Here is a 26,930-nt window from a genome sequence, read left to right as displayed (position 1 = left end):
GACAAATCATTACGGATTGAAGACACTAAACACTGACAAATGTTTGAGTTTCAGACTTCATATCCTTCAGAAAACCAATGCCAATGCAAAGTCTGTTATTCTAGCAGCTTCCTAAGCCTATAAATGGGATATGTCTAAAAATATATCCGTGATTTGAGGCCCTTTTTCCCATCCCCCACCCCCTTTATTGTTTTTGGCTTTGTTCAGAATTCTTGGACAAAGGTGTTGAGAGGTATGGCCCTAGGTATTTCTGATTTGGTAAAATGACTAAGTACCTCAAACTGTAAGGGTAGGAAGTCCATCTCAGGGGCTCTGGACAGGGTTTTCACTGGTTGTTTCAATGTTTGGGTTCTGGAGGATTTTTTAAGTGAGAGTTCTTTCTAGTTTTCCTTTGTCCTTCTCTTTACATCTGTGACTTTCTTATTTACTTTGCCCTTATTATCATACCACATATGGTAGTAGGAAAGCCTTTTGTGATAAGCACAGGATTTCCGTTGCCTTAAGCTTATGTGGCTACAAAGAAATGTTCATCTTTATATGGACAAAAATGACAGTTTGCCATTGGGAGATGCAGCAGGTTTTCCCTTACTTTTTTCCCTTCCAGTTTGTTCTTGACATTTTCCTACGATATAAAACTTAATCATCACCCACAGCTGTATATAAATGCATCGGATCTGAACAGGTTCTAAGCACACAGCACCACAAAGTGATCTTTTGCCCCTGAGGCCAGGTAGACTTTGACTCATCTTTGATGGCTGAAGCCAAATGCTACAGAGTAACAAAAATGTGTAATTTTGCTTTGCTAAGCAAATTGAGCCTGAACTCAGAAATAACTTTTCCCGATTCTGACAGATGTAGACGGGTTTGTCCAAGCATTGATTCATGCTTTGGCGATGCTTGTTGTGACCTACATCATTCTTTGGATTATTAGTGACCAATCAGCATTTTACCATAAATAAATTTGCTTTTAGTCATATTTACTGTACACTATACACAGAAACTGGCCATCAGTCCTTCAAAGTATGAACAAATGCTTTACTTTCTATGATAACTGAACTGTTGTAGCATATAGGGACAGTGAACTCAAAAGGCTGGACACATTAGCATTAATATTACACCCATATGACTAGCTGTGTGGCATATTTCCTTTTCAGCAAGAAGCACTGAAAAAATTCTACTTACTTAAATTCTATTTAGAGCAGAAAATTTGGTCAGATTAGTACTACATGCTAGGGTGAAAGGAAGGCACAGAAAACACCTACAGCACACAATATGAGATACAGCAGCTTGCAAGGGTAGCCAGGTGCAGCATAAATGCTCTTAACTGGGATGAACCATCATCTATTAACAAATACTGCACAAGGGAGGAGATATAAACAACATATTCAGCCTTCACAATGAATGCCCCTCTACTCAGGGGCGACCCTGTTTTAACATTTTCCATGAGAGAATTACCTGAAGTACCAGTGCGTGGGAAAAAAACTAAGTTCCAACCAGACGCCCAGATACTTTAACTTTTGTACTGTTTCCCTCCTATGTCAGCAAGGAAAAGATAGCTTCCACAAAGGGGGCTCAAACTGGAGTCTGACACATGATGTTGAGAAGCATGAGGGTGTAGCAGTTGCTGGCCAGAACCAGATCCTAAGTGTATTGATGAAGGAAGGGTGAAAGTGTTCAGAAAAGAATGGAATGAAATTATCAGCAACCAAACTGACAATAAAACAAAGTGCTCAAAGGTGAGTGAATTAGTCAACAGTGGAAAGCAATGGGGAGGGGGTTAGTAAACCTGGTGGCACACCACAGGTACGAGGAGGGAAATGGCTGACCCAATTATGACTCAGAAGGATCTTTTATTAAGGCAAAAGGCAAAACGGAAAACACAACTGGTCCTTCAGTCATAATTGGATAACTGCTGTGTTAGGTATTGAAGACTGAATTAAATGCCTTTGCTTGTCTATAAACAAACTGTTTCCGTCTCCCTTGAACCATGTTCTTATGGAATGCGTTTGTGCTTCAAACACTTACTGGACTAAAAGCGAGAAAGGAAAACTCTTCATACAACAAGAGAAGATAACATGAGCCTATGCTTTAAATATGTATTTAAAAAGTACGACAGTAAAGAAAATGTTGCATTATCTTACAAAATCAAACCAGTGACTCATCAAATAAGCATATCTGGTTACCCTTGGACTTCCGAAGGAGGAAAACAGTTAAACTAATACACTGTCTAGAAAGTCCATTATTTATGCTTCCATATATGCTAATTAAAACTGAGCTAGAATAAGAATCGTTTCTACTTCACTATTATGAAGCATTCTTCAGCAGGTTTAAACATAAGGGTGGGTTCTCTAATAGCCATATATCTCTGATAGTAGTGGTACAGCAGAATGGGTTAAAATGCTTAAATGTTTTTGAATTCATATGATAGACAGTGCTTAAACAATTTACTAACAAATATCTTACTAATAGTAATTCAATCATTTGTTACTCAAGCAAAAGGCAGAAATACAAGAATATTAATATACTACCTCTAGTATGCTTAACAATATGAAATAATGTTAGTCAAAAGCACAGGAAAATATTTCATACCATTTCATATACAAATATCTATCATATATCGAAGTCTTGACTTTAGATTTAACAAGCAGACTTCATCTACAATCATCAAGCTTTGCAGAAAATCTGAACAAGTAACAATCAGAAAGGGCTGGAAAACTAGCAGGTAGGCACAGATAATGGTAAAAAGAAAAAGACAATACGATTAATAACCACTTAATTGTTGTAAATGATCTCACAATGTAATAAAAACAGTGTAGCTTTTATACTGTATTTATTTTAAAAATGAAGTTCAAATTCCTGAATTATCTAATGTGGGTCGATAAACTATGTGCCAGCACAGGCTGGTTGTGGAATGAAAAAGCCCAGTTATGAGAAGAAGTTGAAATATCATAGAACAGTTGTATGCTAAATAATGTATTGAAAGAGATATGCATAGATGCTGAATTTGTTTAACAAGAATGTATACTGAAAACAAAAGAAATGTTCCATAACACTAATTATTGCTTTATTCAGAAAAGCAGCCTAGGTAGACAGTACTGGTAACAGATATCCGGAATTAAACTTGGAAACATTTGAAATTTAAGTGAAATAAAAATTAGCTTAAAACCAGAAGTCCGGGTTTCCAAATGTCTTTGAGGAACATCATCAGTTAATGCTCCAGTTTTGGATTGTATCACCTGTATAACTTAAATTTTGAATGGTGGTGACTTAAGTTAGCAATTGCACGAGAAGTACTAAGGATTGTTGTTCAAATGATTTGAGATAATTACTAAAAATGACTGATGCCTTTATTTCATATGGCAGGCTTTATGAAAGTCTCTGGAAATCAGGAAAAAGACATAACATTTATGTTCTATACTGGAACTGCTAGACATGGCTTAGTTCTATTTTCTCTTTTATGTAGTGACTTATGAAGTGTACTGCTGTTTCTTCTCAAATACTGAGAAAATTATTTATTTGTTAACCAGGAAAGTCCGACTTGGAACGAAGCCAATTTTCAGCGGAGGCTTGGGGAGAAACGCTCTAAGACATAATGCAGACTTGATTGCTCTCCTGCTTATCTGACTTTGGTCAAGTCAGAGGAAAAAAAATTTAAAAAAAAATCCTATATATCAAGCAGAAAAGAAGACATTCAGAGGGCACAGTGAGCAAAGCAAATGCAATAAAGCAAACAATGTCAGGGGTGTGAAGATAATACACCACCCAATAAAGCAAACAATGTCAGGGGTGTGAAGACAATATACCACCCACTGATAAAAAGCTGCAAATCTTGACACAGAATGGTCACAGGTATGTTGCATAACATTGCCTTTAAAAGGCAATTTTCCTTTGCTCTTAAAGCAAATCCAATCTACTGAACATGAAGGCGTAATTACAGCCCATAGAACCAAACACAAGAAACTGCTACATTTGCATGGTCTTCCAGGCGGGTAGGTACCCCCATCCTACTTGAAATCCTGTATCTTTACAAGTCAAACAGCTCGGCAAATACCAGAACTCATGAACTTAACTCTCCATCAGCACATAAATAAAACATGCTGCAGCGACAAATGTATCACCAAATGCCTACACCAACTGAGTCAAATGTCCCTTGTAAGTTAAAACAATGTGACACCTTAGCATACTTTAAACCTGGATGACTGGATGGGTAACCATAAATTTACTCCTGGACTGGTGACCTGTTTTGAACTTCTTCAAAAACAAGGTATAGCTTGAGGGTAGATACTGGCAAAGCATAAATGGTCGCATAACTGAAGTGCCTCATACTTCCTAATATCCTATGAATAAATGTTTTATATAATCAGATTATATCTGGAGCCAAAGCAAAAAAGAAAAATAAATAAAAGCGTAGATCAGCAAATAGGTGGTGTATTTAATTTGCTGTTTGGTAGATAAAATAGATACCTATTTGTAAACCAGGTAGGCCCACTGGATATGCAGTCCCTATTCGGGGGTAACCTGGGAGCAATGTCTGTTTTTAAGTGGACTTGCTCAAGGTCACAAAGAAGGCAAATAAGGGCTGAGGGAACAAAACACTGTACCACAGGAACTACAGCTCACAGCCTTAACCATCTGCACCAACTCACGACACCAAATTAAAATAGAAAATACTGTACCAAAACATTACTCCATGCTTTATATTTCTAATTGCAAATTTAGGCTGTCAAAAGCAGATTTTTTTTTTCTCTGGGGATGGGGAGCAGAATCATGAGAGCTCTGAGTACATATTTGTAGCTTCTGGATATGCTACTGAACTTCAAAGAAACAAATCCTAGTGCTTTCTCAACCTCGCTACCAATGACATGCTAAATTCTGCCACTTTTCTTAGTTCTACCTGTAGTATGTATGAAGCAATTACTTCCTTCATATACCTCAGCCTCAGTTTAGACTATAAACCTTTCTACCTAACTGTACAACACAGTTAGTGCTGTCTGTGCTATGAATGGTTTTGATCCATAAATTGCAGGTTCCATCATTACTTAATATTGCCAAACGTCTGTGCCTTCCATCTTCCATTTTTTTCTGCAGGCAATTAAAAAGTGAGCTTAGTGCTGCAGCAAAGATGAGCATATCCTAGACTTTTATATAACGAACATATCTAAAGCCTATTTCAAACACACTTTGTTGCCATTAGCTGGATTTGCAATGACAAAGTACTGAAAGTGATGCCTATAAGTTACTATGGTAAGAAGTGCAACTGAAAACGACTATTTCCATGCATGCATATCACTAAGAACTAAATGGAAAGCAAAAAATCTGTTGAATATTACATGGAATTAGGCTCCCTATCATAAGCATAAAACCTTAAACTGAATGTTCCAAATGTACAAAAAAAGTTTGATTCAAGCAAAGTAACACTAACTCTATTAATGTGTTTCTGTAGGGGGCCTTGGCCTCCCTCCCTTGACATGGACGGCTGCATCCTCCACACCTATTCTACTTATATATGTAACTCCAAGTTACTGTAATCTCAGACTTAGCATATATTCCCCCCACATTCATACGTATAGTTATTCTATCCTCTAAATGTAAACAGGCCCCTTGATTCTGAGACTACATCTTGCATCAAATACCCTTCATCATGACAAAATTCTTCCACTGGTCAGGCCAGGTGCATTCATTCACTCTTTTGTAATTTTCTAGCTCCCTCATGGTTCTCACTCTGAGTCCAGTACACAGCAGGAATACAATATCCTTGTGTGTACTGTATGACAGGACATCATCACTTCTTAGGTACGTACGGCACTCAGATTTGAATCTTGTTTCTTAGTGCACCTGAGTATAATTTTTAATTATAACATGTCTTCCATTACTGTAAAAACATTTTGAGTTACTCTGTTTTTATCTTTTCCATCATGGGGAAAAATACATTCATTCATCCATCCACAACCCCTTTTCCCATTTTAAATATATTGTTTCATCTATAACTGCATATTAGCCCCTACTACTATCTGTAGTCTAACAACCAATACAAAACATTTATTATGTACATATTGTTTATAAACTCTTAGAAGTGTTGAATAACTAATCACGATTGTTTGTCCAGATCTGGCAGCCAGTAAACCTTAACCCCCCCAAAAATAAATCTGATACAAAGAACCCCAAAATCCCTGACTCTGTGGATTGTAGAATAATATCCCCCATCTTCATAGGTGTGCCACGCATATTATGTTTTAATTTCAGTCCGAGTCCTTCTGAAATGCCTACCTTTCTATAAATGCACACTCTTTTGTTAACTACACTAATCATTACTTGAGAACCTAAAAGGTCGGCAGCTCCTTCATCTGGTTTAAATTTTTAGTAAATGAAATAAAAAATAAATGTAAGACAATGAAATCATTCAACAGCACCAAAAGTTTGATATGAATGCTCAGGGGCAAAGCTACACAAAGCCAACAGTCTACAACTTGTGATTGGTGCTTTGTATGTACAGGCATTTTATAAAAAGGAGCAACCGTGAAAACTTTTTGCAGATGTTTTTAAAAATGAGGTAGCAAAGTTTCAGGGTGGACTAATGGTGTCTGCTGCTGCACCCGAGGAAAATGTTCATACCTCAATTCCTTCTGGAAAAAAGAACACACCGACTTAAGAAATGGGCAGTCCTGAGAAATCCAGCATTACTCAGCTGTCTGCTAAGATCATGTGGGCGTGGCACAACAGTTCTATCAGCTTCTGGTAGATGAACCATGACTGGCTATTGGCTTTGAAGTACAGGAAACAATAATGTGTTGGCAGGAAGCTGCCACTGTGTAATGAGAAATCAGTGCAAAACAGTAATTACTGCACAGCCTTTCTGTCATCACAGTGAAGAAAGCTGTAATTTACTTAAAAAAATTTAGCTTTCCTTGCAAAAACATTTTTTACTGCACAGGTTTTACACATTAGGTTTAAACTGCATTAGCTTGCTTTGCTTATGGGGGGGTGGATTCTGGCATCAGTATTTGCAACAAAAGCTGCATATGACTTGCAATTAACAGTTATTGTGAGTTACCACCACCTTGTGAATTTAGTTGTGCTACTAGTTCAGTTTCTGTACACTGTTGTCTCATCTATATCACCATTAAGATGCAGAAGGTCCAGACACAGCAAAGTGGGTTTCATTTCATCAGAAAAATAGATGTGGGGAGTATTCCGCCCCCAAGCCATAAGTATTACCTCCCTGCATTACTGATACTGAAATATGTACTACTTTTAATGGCTTCAAGTAGGCATTCAATCTTCAAAATTTGCTAAAACATAACCAAGATCTAAAGTTAGCAGTTTTTCATTGTTTGTTGCATAGATTTAACCAGACCTCAATGAGAGGTTGGTAACATGTTTAATGTATCTCTAGCTGATAAAACCTGATTGCTTTTATTACTTGACTTACATGTAGAGCTAAACAGGTCTCATATTTTCTCAGATTATTAACTGTTCAAACATGTTAGGAGTTCTTAGTAACCTAGCATCTTAATACTTGGTTTAACCAATTACATCAAAGTCTAAGAAAGTCTAAGAACACAGCCTTTACAACCATGGCTAATTACGTTTACAAAAAAAACATCAAAAACGGATGCTGACAAACAAGGTTCTTCCCTGAGAAATATCTTAAATCTCCTCCGATGGAGGCCCATGGGAAATATGCAAAAGACCCTTAAAGGAAAGTAAGTACTCTAGCTACATGGTTTCTGAATGTCCACAGACTTTTTATTTTTTAAAGTCTTTATTGAGGCATTCAGGCCAATAAGGCCAAACCTTGCTAGCTGTAGGACATGATATGTTTCACCCCATTTATGGGCACACCAGTAAAGTTTAAGATGATACTCACCTTTTAAAAAAGTTTCATGTCCATAAAGTGTGAGTGACTGCAAAATTTCCCCAAAAAAGAAAGTACAGTTGTGTACCTACCATAAATGTAGATGTTTGAGTGTATTCACTGTTGCAGTCATTACTCTTGGATTATCCTGCTGGCAGGCTACCCGCAGTCGGCCTGAATTCCAAAGTCCTGGTCCGGTGTCAGTTGCTGTCGCCTCCTCCCTGACGTCAGTGCGCCAGGGGTATAAAAGATGCAGCCGATGCCATTTTCTTCAGTTTTTCTTGCCCCAGATGTCAGGTTCCCCCAAAAGGGTAGGCTAAATATATTATGCCAATAAACATACATGCAGTAAAGAAACATCTCCTTCATCTACAAGCAAATACACCACATAGGTTGTATAGAATAGAGAAGTACAGATAAGTCCCAGCAAAGAAAGGGGGATGGTGGGTGGGTAACCTGGACTGCAACAGTGAATACACTAACATCTACATTTATGGTAGGTACACAACTGTACTATGTTCATCATGTTTCACTGTTGCAGTCATTACTCTTGGGTTGAATCCCAAAGCTGAGGTTGGGTGGCTGGGTCTAAATAGGGTTAGGAGTGGCTTATGAGGCCCTGCAGAACTGCAGTGGCAAAGCCTGCTCTGGATTTAGAGTAAAGAGGTAAATGGTAGTGCTTGGTAAAAGTGTGCACTGAAGTCCACGTTGCAGCCTCTAAGATGCCTTTGGTTGGTAATCCTCTGCTGCTGAAGTGGCTGCTGCTCTGGTAGAATGGGGCCTAATGCCCTTAGGCACTGATCTGCCATGCTGAGAATAGTAGAAACAGATGCAGTGACCTATCCATTTAGAAATAGTCTGTTTTGAGATAGCCTTTCCTTGTGATCCTGCAGCATATGACACTAAGAGTTGCTCAGTCTTTCTGAAAGCTTTAGTTATGTCCAAGTAGAAACGTAACTGCCTGTGTATGTCCAAAGAATGCAGAATTTTCTCACCCTTGTTCTGTGGGTTTGGATAAAAAGGTAGGCAAGTGAATGGTTTGGTTGAGGGCCACACTGGACACCACCTTAGGCATAAATGTTGGGCTTGTCCTCAGAGAAACCCTGTCTGGATGAAAAATGATAAAAGGTTCCACAGCCATGAGTGCTTGTAACTCCGAGACTCATCTTGCAGAGGTTATTGCTAGGAGCAGAGCTGTTTTCCAGGATAAAAATTTTATATCAGCCGTTGAGAATGGCTCAAAAGGAGGCAGTGTGAGTTTTTCCAAGACATAATTGAGGTCCCATGCTGGAACTGGTGCTCTCCTTGGAGGCCTGATGTTTTTGGCCCCTCTGAGGTACTGCCTTATTAAAGGATGAGAAAAGACAGGTGGTTCCGTATTGTAATGGGCTGAAATGGCACAGGCATGAATCTGAATTGATGAAAAGGAAAGGCCTTTGTCCAGCATCTCAGTTAGGTATTGTAAAATCTGAGGAATATTTGGTACATGTGTGTCAATGCCTTGTTCCTGGTTCCAAGCACAGAATCTCTTCCATTTTTCTGCATAAGATTTTCTGGTACTGGGCCTCCTGGCCTCCAAGATAACATCCATAACAGCTTTTGAAAGAGGAGTGTTCTGAATGGCTACATTATCCGCCATGCTGCCAGATTTAAGGTCCTGAGTTGGCTGTGCAGGATCTGATTGTTTTGTTGGGTCAGCAAGTGAGAAGTTTGAGGCAATATCCATGCTGGACCTTGAGACAAGCTCTTTAGGATTGGGTACCAGTGCTGGCATGGCCAGTCTGATGCAATCAGTACCATTTTTGGCTTCTCTTGTTTGACCTTTAGGGAAGGAGAGGCAGTGGAGGAAAGGCATATACTGTTAGGTTTTTCCAGCTGAAGGATAAGGCGTCCACTCTCCATGTTTGTTTGTGATAAATCCTTGTGCAAAATCTCTGTAATTGGCAGTTGTGAGGGAAGGCAAAAAGATCTATGTCTGGGCATCCCCATTTCCTTGTTATCATGCTGAAGACTTGTGGATCCAGTTTCCACTAGTGGGGATCCATGAGGTTTCTGCTTAGTTTGTCTGCCAGAGTATTTGTTTTTCCTGGCAGGAATTGTGTTTGCAGGTGAACTTTATAAGTCAATGCTGTGTCTCACAAGGTCATTGCTTGTCTGCAGAGGGGGTAGGAATGTGTGCCTCCCTACTTGTTTATGTACCACATGACCATAGTATTGTCAGTCTTTATCAGTAGCTGTCCTGGATGAAGTAGATCCTTGAAAGCTGTCAGGGCATTCTAAACAGCTAGCATCTCTTTTTGATTGATATGAAGATGCATCTGGCTTGCAGGCCATGTGCCCTGAATATATTTTCCTGCCATATGGGCCCCCAAGGCATAATCTGATGCATCCGTTGTCAGTGTCTGTCTGGCTGTGGGTAAAGTGAATGGCAGACCCTTGTTGTGGTGACAGGCCTGTGCCCACCATCAAAACTCCTGTTGCAGGCAGGGAATGAGGGTAATTACTGTCTCCAGGCTGTGGCAATGCTGAGTCCAAACACTTTTTAAATACCATTGTAGTTTCCTCATATGCAGTCTGGCATATGGAATTAGTAGAATGCAGGATGCCATGAAGCCCAAGGCCTGCACGATTTTCCTTGCAGATAACTGGGTCTTTGCTGCCAACTTTTTGAAGTAAGAAGTCAGTTGCCTTTGTTTGTCTGGCGTGAGATAAGCCATCTGGGCAGTTGTATTTAAGCTTGCACCCAGGAATATTATCTCTTGAGAGGGTACTAGTTTTGATTTATTTTCGTTTACTGTGTACCCTAAGCAAATTAGTAATCTTTTTACAAACGCCAGATGCTTTAGAAGAATGTCTTTGTTCTCTGCTTGAATAAGGCAGTCGTCCAAGTAGGGATATATCTGAATTCCTCTGTCTGCAAAATGCAATTACTGGTGCCAGGCATTTTGTGAAGACTCTGGGCACAGTAAATAAGCCAAAGGGCAGTGCAGAGAATAGGTAGTGCATTGAGCCAGCTATGAATCGGAGGTATCTTCTGCAAGATTGTCTGATTGGGACATGCAGGTATGCCTCTTTTAGGTCCAAAGTTACGAACCAAGCCTTCTTGCCCAGCATGGGCAGTAGCTGCTGTAGAGTCAACATCTTGAATTTTGGAACCTCCAGAAACGTGTTTAGTATAGACAGGTCCAGTATTGGTCTCCAGGTTTTGTCCTTTCTGGGCACCAAGAAAAGTCTTGAGTAAAATCCTTGTCCCTGCTCTTGTTGTGGTACTTGTTGAATGGCCCTCATGTCCATGAGAGCTGTAATTTGCTTTTGTGCCTCTGCCCATTGATTGTGTGGCAGGTCTGGCATACCTTTTGCCCTTGGTAGGGTGTGAAAATGGAACCTGTAGCCCTGGGACACTATGTTCAAGACCCATTTGTCTTGGGTAATCATTTGCCAATTTGGTGAAAAAAGTGCTAGCTTTCCCCCTAAGGGGGCTGCCAAAAGAAAAGCGCTTGGATCTGGCAGAGAGTCATTGAGACTGTTTCCAGTAATATTGTGATTTGTCTTCTCTGCTTTTGGAGGTAGAAGCACCCTATTGTTTAGAACTGTATGAGCCTTGGGGTTGAGATCTGCCTGTGGGACGTCTGTATCTGCCTCTTTGTGGCCTGTCTGACACTGGAAAGGACCAATTTTTTGAAGGCCAGTTCCTGCTAAATCTGGGTGACTGTACCTGTAAAAAAATCCTTAACTATCTGCATGGATTTCGCTTTATCCTCCATTTTCTTCAACACCTCTTCTGCTTTAGCACCAAACAAAGTATCATGCTGTAATGGAGCATCTAATAATTTTGCTTTAACATGATCAGGCAGATTCTGTTCCTTTAACCAAGCATGCCTTCTAATAATAGAACCTGTAACAGCGGCCCTGCAAGAGGCCTCCACAGTGTATCATAACCACATTGCAAAGTATGCTTTCCCACTTCTTCAGCTGCATGCAATAAATCCTGCATTTCCTTGTTCTCTGAACATTCAGAATTTGTCAACATTTTCTGTTTAAGCAGTGACATTAAGTATTGCTGATATTTAAGCATATGAAACTGACAATTTAAAGCCCTTACAGCCAAGGTAGCAAAAGTGTAAACTTTTTTCCCCCATCTGTCCAGTGCACTAGAATCCCTATCAGAGGGGACAGGGTTTTTTGCAGTGGAAGCTTTGACCCCTTTGGGACCCTGAGATATAGTTTCTGGGTCAGCAGCAGGGCTTTTATATAGGAATTTATGAGAATCTGGGACCCTGTAGTATCTATCTGGCTTAGCAGGTGCAGGGGGAGGGTAAAGAGTCAGAGGACAGGCCGGACTCTGAAAATACATCATCTACAATGTCTAGAACAGGTGGAATAGCAAGGGGTCTGTGCTGAGGTAGTAGCAGAAAGTCGCTGAGCCTTTTCTTAGATTCTGAGTAATCTTGGCTCTCCCAGTGGAAATGCTCCCTCATGGTATGCAGGGTTTCCCCAAAAGAATAATCCTCAGGAGGAGAGGCTGAAGGAATGGATTCTTCAGCATCAGAATCCTCATATGGAGGAATAGAATAACCCTGTTCAGAAGAGGAATCAGAGGAAACTGAAACCTGATCGGAAGAATGATATTCTGTCTCTTGCCTAGGCCTCTTATCAGGAGGGGGATGGAAACCCCTGATCAAAGTAATTAGGTCTTCGGCCATTTTAAGCATCTGTTTTTTAGGCATGGAAGTCCGAGTAAGAGAATGCTGTACTTGTTTCTTTGTCTTTAGAGCTGCTTTAGTCTTTGTCTTTGAAGCTGAAGATGGTTTAACATATAACTGTGTAGGCCTGAAGACACCCTCAGAAGCCGATGCCTGCTCTGCGGCTCCGGACCCATTTGAGGGAATGATTTCGAGTGTCCAATACCTTGAGTATCCAGAGGCCCAGTTGGCTCCACGTGGGAGCCGGAAGCAGCCTGTGGCTCTTAGGTAGCGGGTGCCAGGGGCTGCAAAAGTGCCTCACTGAGAACCGGCGACTGGCCTAACGGAGGCCTCGTCGTCGGTTTTGGATCTTGGATGCCTATCCTTTTCCTTGTCCTTGCATTTTTTGTAAACTCCAGTCATCGACTGTTCCGACGGCATTATATAATTAAACCTTCGGCCAAAGTAATGAAATGCAAAATCGAACCGATGCTTAATAGTGCGTTGGTTAAATCTAGCACAGAACCGACAGCTAGCAACGTCATGGTCAGGGCCTAGGCAAGGAATACAGTAAGAGTGAAAATCCTTATGAGGTATTTGCTTCCCACAAGAAATACAATTGTTAACTTTTTCTGACATCGGTCTGGAGCAAGAAAAAAGTTTCCCCAACGGGGTACTTAGCTTTAATGAAGACTTCGGTTCTGAAATTCGGATTTGAAAATCTCAGGATTCGGCCGACCGGCACTTGCGAACTGCTTTTGCTTCGGGCGCCGTGCGGCAAGAAAGACTGAAGAAAATGGCGTTGGCTGCATCTTTTATACCCCTGGCGCACTGACGTCAGGGAAGAGGCGACAGCAACCGACGCCGGACCAGGACTTTGGAATTCAGGCCGATTGCGGGTATCCTGCCAGCAGGATAACCCAAGAGTAATGACTGCAACAGTGAAACACGATGAACATCAACTCTTTCAGAAAATGCTGTACAGAAGAGCACATAAAAAGAAGGAAGCATGTCGCGCCCATGGCTAGTGGGGTTTGGCTTTACTGGCCTGAATGCCTTGTTTAAAGTCAGTGGTCATTTAGAAGCCAAACATTTGTATGTCCGTAAGATATAATCTGCATATTTTCTATATGCTTCCTTCAAAGAAGGTTTAAGGTATTACACTCTGGTTTGCCAATGACTTTTGTGATGTTTTCGTCTAAGTGTTTTGTTTTCTGAGAGAACTTTTAAATTGCTGTTTTTTTCTTTTTACATTATTCACATAGTTTTATCAACAAGGGCATATTTCCCATTCCCCTGAGCAGCTTTACTTCTTCTAACGTGCAAGACCTTCCTTAACAGGCATTTTTACATCAGACACATCACCTTATATAGTTCTAAAATCTTATAAGGATCCAAAGCATCCTGTTCATGTAAGTTGTCTTGAAACCCTGATTTGCTATGTTGATATCACTCTTTCCTCAGTTTTACTGAGAGATGACAGGTAATAACATATTATTCTTATTATTATTCTTATAATATATATATAGATTATTTAGAATATATAGATTCTTCTATCTTATTTGGCCTAAATCAGTTAACCTTGAATTTTGTAAAGATTTAAGGTAGCAACTAAATTGTCCCAGATATTGTGTCGAACCACTAGATCACAATTTCAGATGCACTGTCACCCTTTCACTCCCTCTCTATATAAATAGCAATGTGTACGCACACGTGTGTGTGTGTTATATACTAACAACTCAATCGTGAAGATGTTTAAAAAAAAAAGTGGCTAAAGAAGGATGGAGACTAAACATACAGCAATCACAAGATGGATGTGGGGATATCTTAAGTGGTTATCTCAAAATAGTTAATTAATTGTCTTACAAAACAACATGAAAAAATTAGTCAAAAGCAATTTAGGTCAAGTCAGTATTTTATCACTCAACGTATTACAGTATTAGGAGAAAAAACTAAGGTGACCAGAAGTTTGAATTCTACAATGAATAGAATGAAGACTATTGGCTGGTCCATACACGATTCCATACCAAAGCCAATATGCATGAAAGTGCCTGAATCACTTATCTGTGTCCCACTTATAGCTTGCAGACAAACTTACTTCTACATGGAGTTCAATCCAGTATTAACCCTGCAGTCATGAAAATCATTTCCAGTGAAATTCCTGAATTTAGTTGCAATGTTTTACATATTTCCATTTACTACATGGGTTATTACATGCCTAGGAGACCAGTACATTTAAATGTTTGATTTAATGTTGCCAAAGTCTAGTGCTGCAGAGCCATCAAACTTGATTTCATGGTTGTCAATGTCCTGTGGCAGTTATGCCTCTAGCAGGGCATCTGAATGAATGTTGCGACCATTTGGTGTGCTCTGATTAGAACAATGTGCTGGGATTCTTGCAAGCTAGTTAAAATCACTATCAAATCAAAAACATGGAATGACATAAATATAGACAAAACACAAAAACAATATTTTCGAAGTGAGACTTGTATGTGTGTTTTTGGGTGGGGGTACCCTACTTGTCCCTTACGTAAGTTTACACAACCATGTAGTACTGAAAAACACAGAAGAAAGCAAAATGCCGGTCCTGCACAGCATTTCTAGCACTTCTATAAAAAGCAAAAATATATATAGATGATAAAAACAATTTAAAAGCCTTAAAAATACAGGTTATGTCCAAACAGAGCAGAATAGCACAGCAATAAAAACAACACTACACAGCAAACAGAGCTGTTACAGTCATCTTCAAGCCAGCAAGATCTCAATGATCCTGTTTCATTAGTAGACAGCCCTTGACAAAACAACTGATCACATGTGGTGCACTGCTCTCAGGTTTTCCTATATGTTTGTGGCACTAGAGCTCTATACCTGTGGCTTTATATTTTCAGGCAAATCCTTAGCGGCATGCATGCTAACTGTACCTAGCTCCTGTGCTGTCTTCATATGAGCTCCAAGCTACATTTTGCATCTGGGCCCTTGCTGTGGTCCCCTTTACTGTTCTGTAGCTGTGTCATACCCTGCCATATGAAGCACTTACTGTTTTTGGAGAAGGTGTTGCTGCTGCTGTTGTCTGTACGTCTCAATTGTGTGCTGTGGAAGGTACTGCATCAGCTCCAAGGATTCCTTGATCTTCAGCAGCATCTCATAAATCTCTCGACCTCGTACCTTGGAAAGCAAAAACAAGCAGGCAATGAGTCAGGAAGCCTCAGGTCAAAATGTTGGCAGTATTTTTAGAACACACAACTCAAATGGAAGGTACCAAGATGTTGACAGTATTCTTAGAACATGCAACTCATTATAAATGGAAGGTACCAGGATGCTGACAGTATTCTTTTAATACACAACTCATTATAAATGGAAGGTACTAAGATGTTGACAGTATTCTTAGAATACAACTCATTATAAATGGAAGGTACCAAGATGTCAACAGAGTTCTTAGAACACGCAACTCATTATAAATGGAAGGTACCAAAAAGTTGACAGTATTCTTAGAACACACAACTCATTATAAATGGAAGGTACCAGCTTTTATTAACCTGCTGCACTAAGACATAGAAATGCAAGGGCATTCATGTTTTACATGCTATGAGTTTTGATAAAGGTTTAGCCATCCTTTCAAAAGGCCTACAGTGCCCTACTGGAGCTTAAATGCTACTAAACACAATTTATAGGTCAAAAGAGGTGACCAGAGCTGCTCTCTGGGATCCCTGCCATGCTTGCTTGGATGTTGCATCCTGACACAACACTGGATATTCTTTGGCAGAACACATCATGTTACTTAGTATAAATCAAAGTTATATGACTGAAAGTCAATGCAAACAACATGTGCTCTGCTTACTGATGAGAACAGAAGGCATACATTTAAGCTCTAGCAGCAGATGTGGACCAATTTACTAAGCAATAGTGGCTATCAAGACTGAAACAGGATATTTTTCCCCAAGAAGATTTTTTCTTTCTTAGCAATGTGGCTTTGGATGACAACAACAGAAATAAAGCTGTACCATAGTTTGACGTCACTCCCAGTGGTCATAAGGTAAAATGCCTCATGGTGTTGCTGGTGGCTCATGTTTGGAAATACATTCAGTGGACTCAAGCTGCCAAAGGGGGTCAGGAATATCAAAAAGTTAAAGGCCTGCTCTTTATTTTTTCTCTTCTCTATGGTTAAAGGATGGCGATCAGAAGTCATGTGATTCTACCATGTATTGTAGGATAGATGTGTGGCCATTCCTGTGCTTTCAGTCTGTTGGGGCTATGACACAAGTTCTATGGAGTAATGAATAAGGAGGCGTGTGTCCTCATGGAGCTATCACTGCCTTCTATGAATGATCAGATTAGTGGAAAAAAAGATTAAGTTCCTCCACTACATACCACAGCCAAAAGGAATAGTCTAGAGGGCCCAAACAGAGGGATATAAAAAGCACATACCTCCAGATCAGGAGTTTTAAAAAAAAATCGTAACAGCAGTTTGAAAAAAAAAATAAAGCTGTAAAAATGTACCGGCAGGTATAATAATTCATCATCTGTTGGCCGACGTTTTTTGATGGACGTCATCTGGATGCCATGTGTAGTCTGCCGAAAAGCTGAAACACACAAACAAATAAAAACTTAAATGCGTTTTATTTTTAAAAACGTACAGTTGTGTACACTTACCATAAATGTAGATGTTCAAGTGTATTCACTGTTGCAGTCCTTACAAAATGGGTTATCTGGCTCCCAGGAGCCCACAGTCAGCCAGAATACGAAAGTCTTTGGTATATGACGTCGGCTACCTTTGGTTTAGTAGGCCTGACGTCAGGTACAAAAAAAGGCAGCCAATGCCATTTCCTCAGTTTTTCTTGCCTTAACTGTCAGGAGTCCCCAAAATAAAGGTTAGACCAGGAAAAGAAAATCCAGTCTGTGCCCTAGGAAAAAAGGGGGGGGGGAGGAAGGGGGGAAACCAGGATTGCAACAGTGAATACACTCGAACATCTACATTTATGGTAAGTGTACACAACTGTACTATGTTCATCGTGTTTCACTGTTGCAGTCCTTACAAAAAGGGTTAATTCCCAAAGCCCAGGAAAAAAAACAAAAGAGAGGAGGAACATCCACTGTTTAAGGGTTGGTAAGGATGCGCTGCAACACTGCAGTGGCAAAACCAGCCCTGGACTTAGAAAACAAGGGTAAATTGTAATGTTTAGTGAAAGTGTGGATAGAAGGCCATGTAGTTGCTTCCAGTATGTCCCTAGTAGGTACATCTCTTAAAAAAGCTGCTGAGGTAGACGCTGCCTTAGTAGAATGGGTCCTAATACTCTGTGGAGGAACCTTGCCATGGTGTAACAAAAGTGAATACAATGAGCAATCCACTTAGAAATGGTCCGTTTAGAAATAGCTTTGCCCTGAGCTCCAGGAGCAAAACTGACCAACAATTGATCTGACTTTCGAAAAGATTTAGTCCTGTCCAGGTAAAATCTAAGCTATCTATGCACATCCAGGGAATGCAGTAACCTTTCCCCTTTATTCTGAGGATTAGGAAAGAAGGTAGGCAGTTGGATAGACTGGTTAAAAGTCAGGCTAGAAACCACCTTAGGCATAAAGAAGGGACTAGTTTGAAGAGAAACACTATCCACATGGAAGATGATAAAAGGCTCTACTGCCATTACGGCCAGCAGCTCAGAAACTCTTCTAGCTGAAGCAATAGACAAAAGAAAGGCAGTTTTCCAGGAGAGAAACTTCAGGTCTGCCAAGGTAGCTGGTTCAAAAGGAGGCAGAGTAAGTTTCTTAAGTACAAAATTGAGATCCCAAGCAGAAGTAGGTGCCCTTCTCGGAGATTTTAAATTGCTAGCTCCCCTGAGAAACTGTTTCATCAAGGGATGAGAGAAAATGGGATATTCAAAGGAACAATGAACAGAAATAGCTGAAGCATGTACCTTGACAGAAGAAAAGGAAAGTCCACCATTAAGCAAGCCTGCCAGACAGTCAAGAATAAGAGGAAGAGTAGGTTGAGAAGGGTCCTTCCCCTCTAGTCTGCATGCAAATGGAGAATCTTTTCCACTTATCTGCGCAAGATTTCCTAGTGCTAGGCCTCCTGGCCTCACGAAGGACCTCAACCACTTGTTGGGAAAGGTTTAAGTTATGAGCCAAGCTGCCAAATGCAGAGTCTGAAGATGAGGATGCAGAATTTTCCCCCCTCCTGAACCAAGAGATCTGTTATCAGGGGAAGATACCAAGGCTGAGACTGGGAGAGACTGCGAAGTAGTGGATATCAATGTTGTCTGGGCCAGTCTGCAGCTATGATGATGGCCCTTGGTTTTTCATCCCTTATCTTTAACAGCGCTCTGGGAAGAAGAGGCAGAGAAGGGAATGCATACATTGAGACCTGTGTCCAGGGGAAGGACAGAGCATCCACCTTCCAAACTTTGTTGTGATGATCCATGGTGCAAAAAGTTGGAAGAAGGTGGTTGGTTGGAGATGAGGAGACCCACCTGGGGAGTACCCCAATGCTGAATGATGTAATATAAGATGGTCTTGTTTAGTTGCCACTCGTGAGGATCTAGGACCTGTCTGCTCAAACAGTCTGCCAAGGTGTTGAACCTTCCTGGAAGAAACTGAGCTGTCAGATGAATGCCCATGGAAGCTGCTATGGACCATAGTATCATACTTTGTCTGCACAGGGGGTAAGAGTGCATCCCTCCCTGCTTGTTAATGTACCACATGATTGTGCTCGTCTGTCCTGATCAGAAGAGTACTAGGAGAGAGAAGATGTTTGAAAGCCATTAAGGCCTGCTGGACTACCATCAATTCCTTCAGATTTATGTGCAAATGAACCTATTGAGAGTTCCAAGTCCCCTGAAATCATCTGCCCTCTAGATGTGCTCCCCAAGCGTAGTCTGAGGCATCTGTGGTGAGAGTCTGGCTGGCAGGAGGTGGACAGAAAGGCAGGCCTTTGTTCTGTGCACATGTCGTCGCCCACCAAAGGAACTCAGTCTGCAGGCAGGGAATCAGAAAAGTATCAAGTCTAGATCCTGAGTGTGTTGACACCAAAAGTTTTTGAGGTACCATTGTATTTTTCTCCTATGCAGTCTGGCATATGGAATCATCAGAATATATGAAGGTATGAATCCCAGGGCTTGCAGGAATTGCCTTGCAGAGAGCTGGGTCATGCTTGCCAAATGTTTGCAGTAATTCGAAAGATCCATTTGTTTCTCTTGAGGGAGGGATATCATCTGGGCAGCTGTGTTCAGGTTCGCTCCCAGGAATACAATCTCCCTGGTAGGTATCAATTTTGACTTCTTTTCGTTGATGGTGTAGCCCAAAGAGGTGAGAAGGTTCTTTACAAAGTCCAAATCCTTTAGACATTGCTCTGAAGAGTTTGCCTGAATAAGACAATCATCCAAGTAAGGGTAAATATGAATGTTTCTTTGCCTGCAAAAAGCAATGACTGGAGCCAGGCATTTGGTAAAAACTCTGGCAGCAGTAGATAAGCCAAAGGGCAGTGCAGAGAATTAGAAGTGCCTGTTCCCCGCCCTGAAGCAAAGGAATTGCCTGCAGCTTTCCCTTATTGGGATGTGCAGATAAGCTTTGTTGAGATCCAAAGTCACCAGCCAGGAATCCGTGGCCAGCATTGGCAGCAACTGCTGAAGAGTGAGCATTTTGAATTTGGGAATCACCAGAAAAAAGTGTTTAGAATGGACAAATCCAGAATAGGGTGCCAGGCGCCCCCTTTTTTGGGGACCAGGAAAAGTCTTGAGTAGAAACCCTGACCTATCTGTAGTGCAGGAACTGGCTCTATTGCTCCCAGGTTTAGTAAAGAAGAAACTTGTTTTTCTGCTCCTGTCCTTTGATTTGGGGGGATATCTGGGTATCCTTGGTGGACAGGGAAGGTGTGAAAGGAGAACATGTAGCCCTGGGATACTATTTTGAGCACCCATTTGTTGTCTGTGATGGTGAACCAGACATTTGCAAAAATGGCTAACCTTCCCCCCAAAGGAAACCCTGGGCCCACAGAGGCAGGCAGGGGAAGGCCGGAGTCATTAGGAATGCTTGCTTTGGGAAGTTTGCTTAGAACTACCCGATTTTGTAGAAGAAGCCTGACCGTGCTTAGCCTTTTGAGGGGTGGAAGTCGATCCCCTAGAAGACCTGTAACCTCTAGGCCTAGTGCGACTCTGTTTACTTGCGTCAGGAAAAGTCCAATTCTTAGAAGAGTAATGTCTACTAAAACGAGGAGGCTGAACTTGCAGAAAGTCCTTAACAGTTTGCAAACATTTGGCCTGATCCTCCAACTTTTTCAACACCTCTTCTGCTTTGCTACCAAAAAGATTGTCCTTGTGCAAAGGCACATCCAATAATTTAGACTTGACAGGTTCAGAAAGGGGCTGTTCCCTGAGCCAAGCATGTCTTCTAATGACAGAACCAGTGGCTGCTGCCCTGCAAGAAGCCTCCAAAGTGTCGAAACCACAATGTAGAGAATGTTTAGTGACAAGAGTGGCAGAATTCAATAAATCATGCATGTCCTTACTCTCCATCAGGGAAGGAACACCAGCAATTCTAGCCTTAATAGCCTCCAAAGTACGCTGCTGATACTTAAGCATATAAAAAAGACAATTAACAGACCTAATAGCCAGGGTGCAATAAGTGTAAACCTTTTTACCCCATCTATCCAAGGCCCTAGATTCCCTGTCAGAAGGAACAGGATTTTTAGCAACCGTGGCTTTAACACACTTAGGGCCCTGAGAAATAATCTCTGGATCAGCAGTAGGATTCTTGAAAACGAACTGACGAGAATCAGAAACTCTATAATACCTGTCAGGCTTTCTGGGAGCAGGACAAACAGAATTAGGAGTCAAAGAATTCTCCATGAAAACATCAACAACAACTTCCAAAACCGGAGGGATAGCCAAAGGCTTATGCTGTGGCAAATCCAAGAATTCCCTAATCCGTTTCTTAGACTGAGGGTAGTCCTGACGTTCCCATTGAAAAGCTCCCTAAGAGTATTCAGAGCATCTCCAAAAGAAAAATCTTCCGGAGGGGAAGCTGGAAGGGATGGAGTCTTCTGCATCAAAATCCTCAAAACCAGAAAAAAATGAAGTGTTTCCCCCTTCATCAGCAGAGTTGCTGGAAACCTCAGAGTCTGAGGCAGAGAAAGCTGCTGGGGTCAATTCCCTAATCCTTTTAGAAGGAGGTGGCTGAGAGCCCTTGATAAGGGTCAAGAGATCACTAGTCGTTTTAACCAACTGAGCCTGAGGCATTTCAGGGGAGGCCAGCACCTGCTTTGGAGTAGATGTTTGGCTGGATGGCCTGCTAGAAAGCTGGAGGGACTCAGGAGGCCTAGCCACCACAGAAGTCTGAATTAAGGTCGTCGGTCTGGATCTGGTCTCCGGGCAGAGAAAAGAGGCCTCAGAAGCATCCATCAGAGGCGGCGACTGGCAGAGGGTCAGAAGAAGAAGTGGAAGCCTGCGGTAAGGAGGACTCAGAGAAGGTCTTCACAGACGCCTGCTGCTGAACCTCCGCGGACTGCAGGGGCAAAGAAAGTGCCTCACTGACTACCGCTGGGCCGACAACAAACTTAACAGGGATGTCGTCGACTAATTTGATCCTAAGCCTGTCGCAGTCCTTATCCTTGCGCTTCTTAGGAACACCTGAAGTCAGGAGACCATAAGACGCCATACCGATGAACTTAGGCAAAACTCCAAAATGCTTGAACAAGAGCCTAGCTCTACTGCTTATGGTACGCGGGTTGAAAGAAGAACAGAGAACACAATTAGGGACTTCGTGCTCAAGGCCCAAATAAGTAATAAAATAGGAATGAAAACCACGGTGCGGAATCTTTTTTCCACAGGTAAGACAGTTATTAACTTTCTCTGACATTCGTTAAAGCAAGAAAAGAGGGTCCCCAATGGGGTACTTATCTGAGGATGTCTTCAACTAAGCAGTCAGAATACAAAAAGAAGGTACTCGACTGACCGGCACTCGTGCAAAATGCTTCTGCTTCGGGCTTCATGGCAAGAAAGACTGAAGAAATGGCGTTGGCTGTCTTCTTTTGTACCTGACGTCAGGCCTAAACCAAAGGCAGCTGACATCATATACTAATGACTTTGGTATTCTGGCCGACTGTGGGCTATCGGGAGCAAGATAACCCATTTTATAAGGACTGCAACAGTGAAACACGATGAACATCAACAAAAACAAATCTTACGGCAGCTGCCACTGTACTAAACACCACTTAAACAAACTTCTATTGATTATATTTTGTAACAGCAAGTTGCTTGCTATGTACGGCGCCTGTAGAGTAGAATACACATCATAGCAGTCTTGGGTAAAACTATTTTACTGTAGCCTGCTTTCCTCTTTAAACTACCACCTGGTGTATTTTACATATACAAATGTATGTAAATCCTAACCTAACACATGTATCTCTCTACTGCCTGCATTTGCATTAGTTACTTACGGCGCTTCGTACCATCACCATTCTTTGAGCTGTCTGTGACCTGCTGCTTGCGGATGCTGTCTTCATCTGCTTTGCGGTCCCTGCCTGGACAGGCACAAATACGGGCTTCAAAGCAACGTCGACCCAAAACCTGACCACTAATGGAAAACAACACACACAAGTACAACATAGTCAGCAGTTAAATTAGGCAATTAATTTTTTTTTAAGCAGCAAACAAAAGTTCTTGTAATTTCTGGCAGCAGTATTTGGACAGAGCCGACTATCACTTCTCCTTACCCACAATGAATTTCACAAACAGTAAATTATATCTTAAATCTTAGTTTCTGTTAATTTCTCGCAGTCTTACTCCCTCTTCCATTAAAAATGTATACTACCTATCCAGCTAAACTGTCACTTTGAAAAACAGTTGTTTAGAATTATTAGGTTAAATGTCTAAATTATTAAAGGCATTATAGTATGTGCAGTAATTTTACACCTAAGAAACAGTCATGCTGTAAGGCTGCAAGTTTTAAGTATAGAAAAAATCGCATTCAGAGCTATACTAACAAAATCATATGGTAACATATGCTGGCAATTCTATTTAAAGTTCTAAATGGAGTATTTTAATTCATCTTCTCACACTATAACATTTAATCCCTGTAATGATAGCAAGGTTGTGCTCTTGCATGTAAACGCTGTGTATTTTTTTTACTAAGAGCACACCTTTTAAACCAGCACACCACCTTGTTTTTATTTATATAAATTTTCTACATACAATGATGCATCATAATTAAAAACAAAACTTTTGCAAAAGCAAATCAATGGTCAAACACATTCATATTAAATGGAAAAAAGTCATACCCATGAGTAAACATGCAGTCTCATGGGTTCCTGTGACGTTATACTTTTATCAGCTGTAAGTTTTTTAGTTCAGCATATTATTGTGTTTAACATATGGTATTATCTGCAACACTGTTGACTAACTGTGTTTAACCAGAAGCATCTATACAGCCTATTCATTTTTAGTGTAGGACTTTGTAAAACCAGTCTAATGCAGGGAAAGTATGCAATGAGTTTTCAACGTTGGGCAGAATTTTGCTGTTTAAGTATTTTAGCCCAATGAATTGTGAAAATGGGAAGACAAGATAGCACTGACCCCAAAACATCTCACCTCAGCTAAACAAGAGCATGAGTTTATACACAAAATTCAGTGAATTAACATATCCAGGTTGCCCCTCACCCATAGATACAACAGAACTAAGATGTACTCCATACTTACTCCCTTGTCTCCAAGGTTACGATGATAAGAATTGGGCGTCGGTTCATCCCACCTACACAGCTACTGTTGCACATGAAGTTATACAAGATGGTTGTGAATTCTGTGCCAACCTGGCAAAGAGAAGAAAGACTGCATGAGCTTTTGTTAAATGACCATCTCCATACTTCTAAGTTCTACACAGTTACTGCTGCCTTGTCTCCAACCTAGCTCCTCATAAATATCCTGAATAAGCCTAGGACTGTTTAAGGCACTATGTCTGCAGAAGTAGTGAACACTGCATCTCAAATGAAATGACCAGAAAAGGCATAATGGCTGAATCAGCTAATTTCCAGATGTATTCAAAAGGCACGTATTTCCACAATTCCTACAAATTATCACTGGCTGAATGCATTTTTTCTGAGTTTGAAACGCGCATGTTTTAATGGTAGCATTTTGACTGGTTGACTAAGCAGTTAATTCACTATGAAATATAGTTATTTTAGTTGACTGTGATGTTAGTTGACTTATGAAGTTGTTAACTATCTTTAATCACCTAGAGTGAATTGCACAGAAATCTGCACTGTAGTTACAGTCGTGCAAGCATGGAGTTAAAATATTAAAGTAAAGAGGTCTGGGGGTACACCAGCCCCATATAAATACGATGCAGGTTTTAGTGAACTGGTCTGGGGTTTTTTTTCTGTGTGCCTCTCCAAAAAGTATATGTACTGTACATTTTCATTCAGTAATATAGACAGGTCTACTTTTCATTTGTGGTTTAGTTGCCAGCAATGCATATCCTTAGTACTTGCACCTATGTCAAATATTTATTATACGGTTGTCAGAGTACTTGACTACATGTGCAGTTGATTAGATATTTTCAGTTTTGTAACAGCTGATAGAAGTGATGTCGGACATATAATAATATATCCCTTTTAATACAAACTGGCCTCAACAATATTATCCAGAAATATATGATCTGTTTCAGTGGAAAATATTGCATGTCAAATTTAATCCAAACAAAGGCTGCAGCTAGTCTGATAAGAATTGATTCTCCCTCCAAACCTTTAGTCACTCCGTGTTTACCTCTCCCATGACACTGTTGCCTCACAAGTACAATCTACTACTCAGAAAGGGAGGGGAATTTCCACAGGCTCACACCTTTCCACATGAAGTAATGTCTCTGCTTTCATAAACTACAGCAATTTATTTCACTACTATTATGTCACAAATGGATCCCGCGGTGGTGGTGGTGCTGCGGTAGCGTTGTCGCCTCACAGTAAGACACTGTCCAGTTCGATTCTCAGCTAGAGTGTCTTCTGCATGGAGACATGTGTGAATGGGCGTACCTTCGTTGAAGGTTGTGCGTCAGGGCTAGTAACTCGGCATGTAAAAATCAACTACCAATCATTAGCAGACTGCTGTGGCGACCCCTAACCCCTAAAAGCCAAAAGACACAACAACAACAATTATGTCACAAACAACATTTAAACACTGAGATCTAGTGGTTTTGATGGTTTCCATTTTGTAGATGTGCAAAAGGTTCATCAGAGCTGGGTTCGAGGATGCCTTGTATGCCACACACAGATCACCTCTCATTAACCTGTAGGAGACAGAGTATATAGGGCTTTGAGGTGAACCATACAGGATGATGTGTTTATACCCTGGATTACCCTGGTAAAGAACCTCTGTGGGAGTTCCAACTGTTGCATATGTTTGGTCAGGTATATGCTGAAAGGAACTTCATACTTAAAGAAGGCTATAACAAATGCCAAATAAAGTGACACTATGACTTCCTTGGACTTCACCCTATGCATATTGAGCAGCTGCGATTACCTCAAAACATTCTCATCCTTGTACCCTCAGCCATCTTAGCTGACTTTTATGACTTTTTTTTAATCAAACTGGACTTTTTTGGGGGGGGGGGGGCAGACTAATATTCTTTGAAATGAGAATGAATTTCAAGTCTCTGGATTTCAAAACTGACGGAAAAAAAATCAAGTTTTGTACTTGCTTTGGCAAACACCTGCTCTTACTGGGGTTCACATTTTTGTATCGCCTTGTCCCCCACCCCAGACTGGGTAATAAAAATGATTTATACTTTCCTCCTGACAGAGTACTGTCCTACAACAATGATGATTAATTGCATTTAACCAGAATCATCTCAGCAGTATTACCAGGAGCGGCCTTAGGTCAACTGGTTCCCTAGGCAAAAGGGCTCCACGGCGCCCCCCCCCACCACACCACCTGGTGCCCCCATCCTGGTATACTTACACCAAATAAACACTGAAAAAGCACCCCTGCTGGAGCAGCTCCCTAGGCGGCCACCTAGTTGGCCTATGCCTAAGGCCGGCTATGAGTGTTGCAATTACATCCCATGTGAGATTTCCCTGTGCGCAGGATGGAAGTTTATGTAAATGACCCTAAAAGCTGCTACTTCATCTATGCTATCCCTAATCTTAGTGTCAACTGCACACAATTTATCCTGAGTCTTGAGCTACTGAAGTAATCAAAATAAAAGTAAACAGGTACCAGTTTTAACACAAAGGTTACCGACTTGGCTGGAACACAGTAATGAAGGCACCCGCAATCCTCAGAAAGTTGTTTTAATAAATTCCACAACGATGATACACGACAGCAAGAAGAATAAAAAGCTTTTCAAAATAGATCACAGAATACACATGTAACACCCTCCGATGTTAAGCGCTTTCATTTGCTATAAGCAAACTTCAT

General features: G+C 40.9%; 1 protein-coding gene across 3 annotated transcripts in view; it reads right to left on the bottom strand.

The window, feature by feature from the left end:
* Positions 1-26,930, bottom strand: part of TP63 (tumor protein p63) — a 303,943-nt gene that overhangs the window by 60,156 nt on the left and 216,857 nt on the right. For 2 of the 3 annotated variants that reach the window (XM_044070206.1, XM_044070208.1), the window contains exons 5-8: positions 24,222-24,331; positions 22,964-23,100; positions 17,035-17,117; positions 15,575-15,702 (exon numbers count right to left, since the gene is read on the bottom strand). In XM_044070206.1, the coding sequence (XP_043926141.1) occupies positions 15,575-15,702; positions 17,035-17,117; positions 22,964-23,100; positions 24,222-24,331 (458 nt within the window). The remainder of the gene's footprint in view (positions 1-15,574; positions 15,703-17,034; positions 17,118-22,963; positions 23,101-24,221; positions 24,332-26,930) is intronic. The other variant, XM_044070207.1, reaches the window with a different exon arrangement.

Source organism: Protopterus annectens, chromosome 4.part1 (assembly GCF_019279795.1).
Source record: "Protopterus annectens isolate FY-2018-M chromosome 4.part1, PAN1.0, whole genome shotgun sequence".
In the NCBI taxonomy this organism is placed as follows: Eukaryota; Metazoa; Chordata; order Ceratodontiformes; family Protopteridae; genus Protopterus; species Protopterus annectens.
Note: the sequence above shows the minus strand (reverse complement) of the source record. Positions and strands in the feature narration are given on the sequence as shown.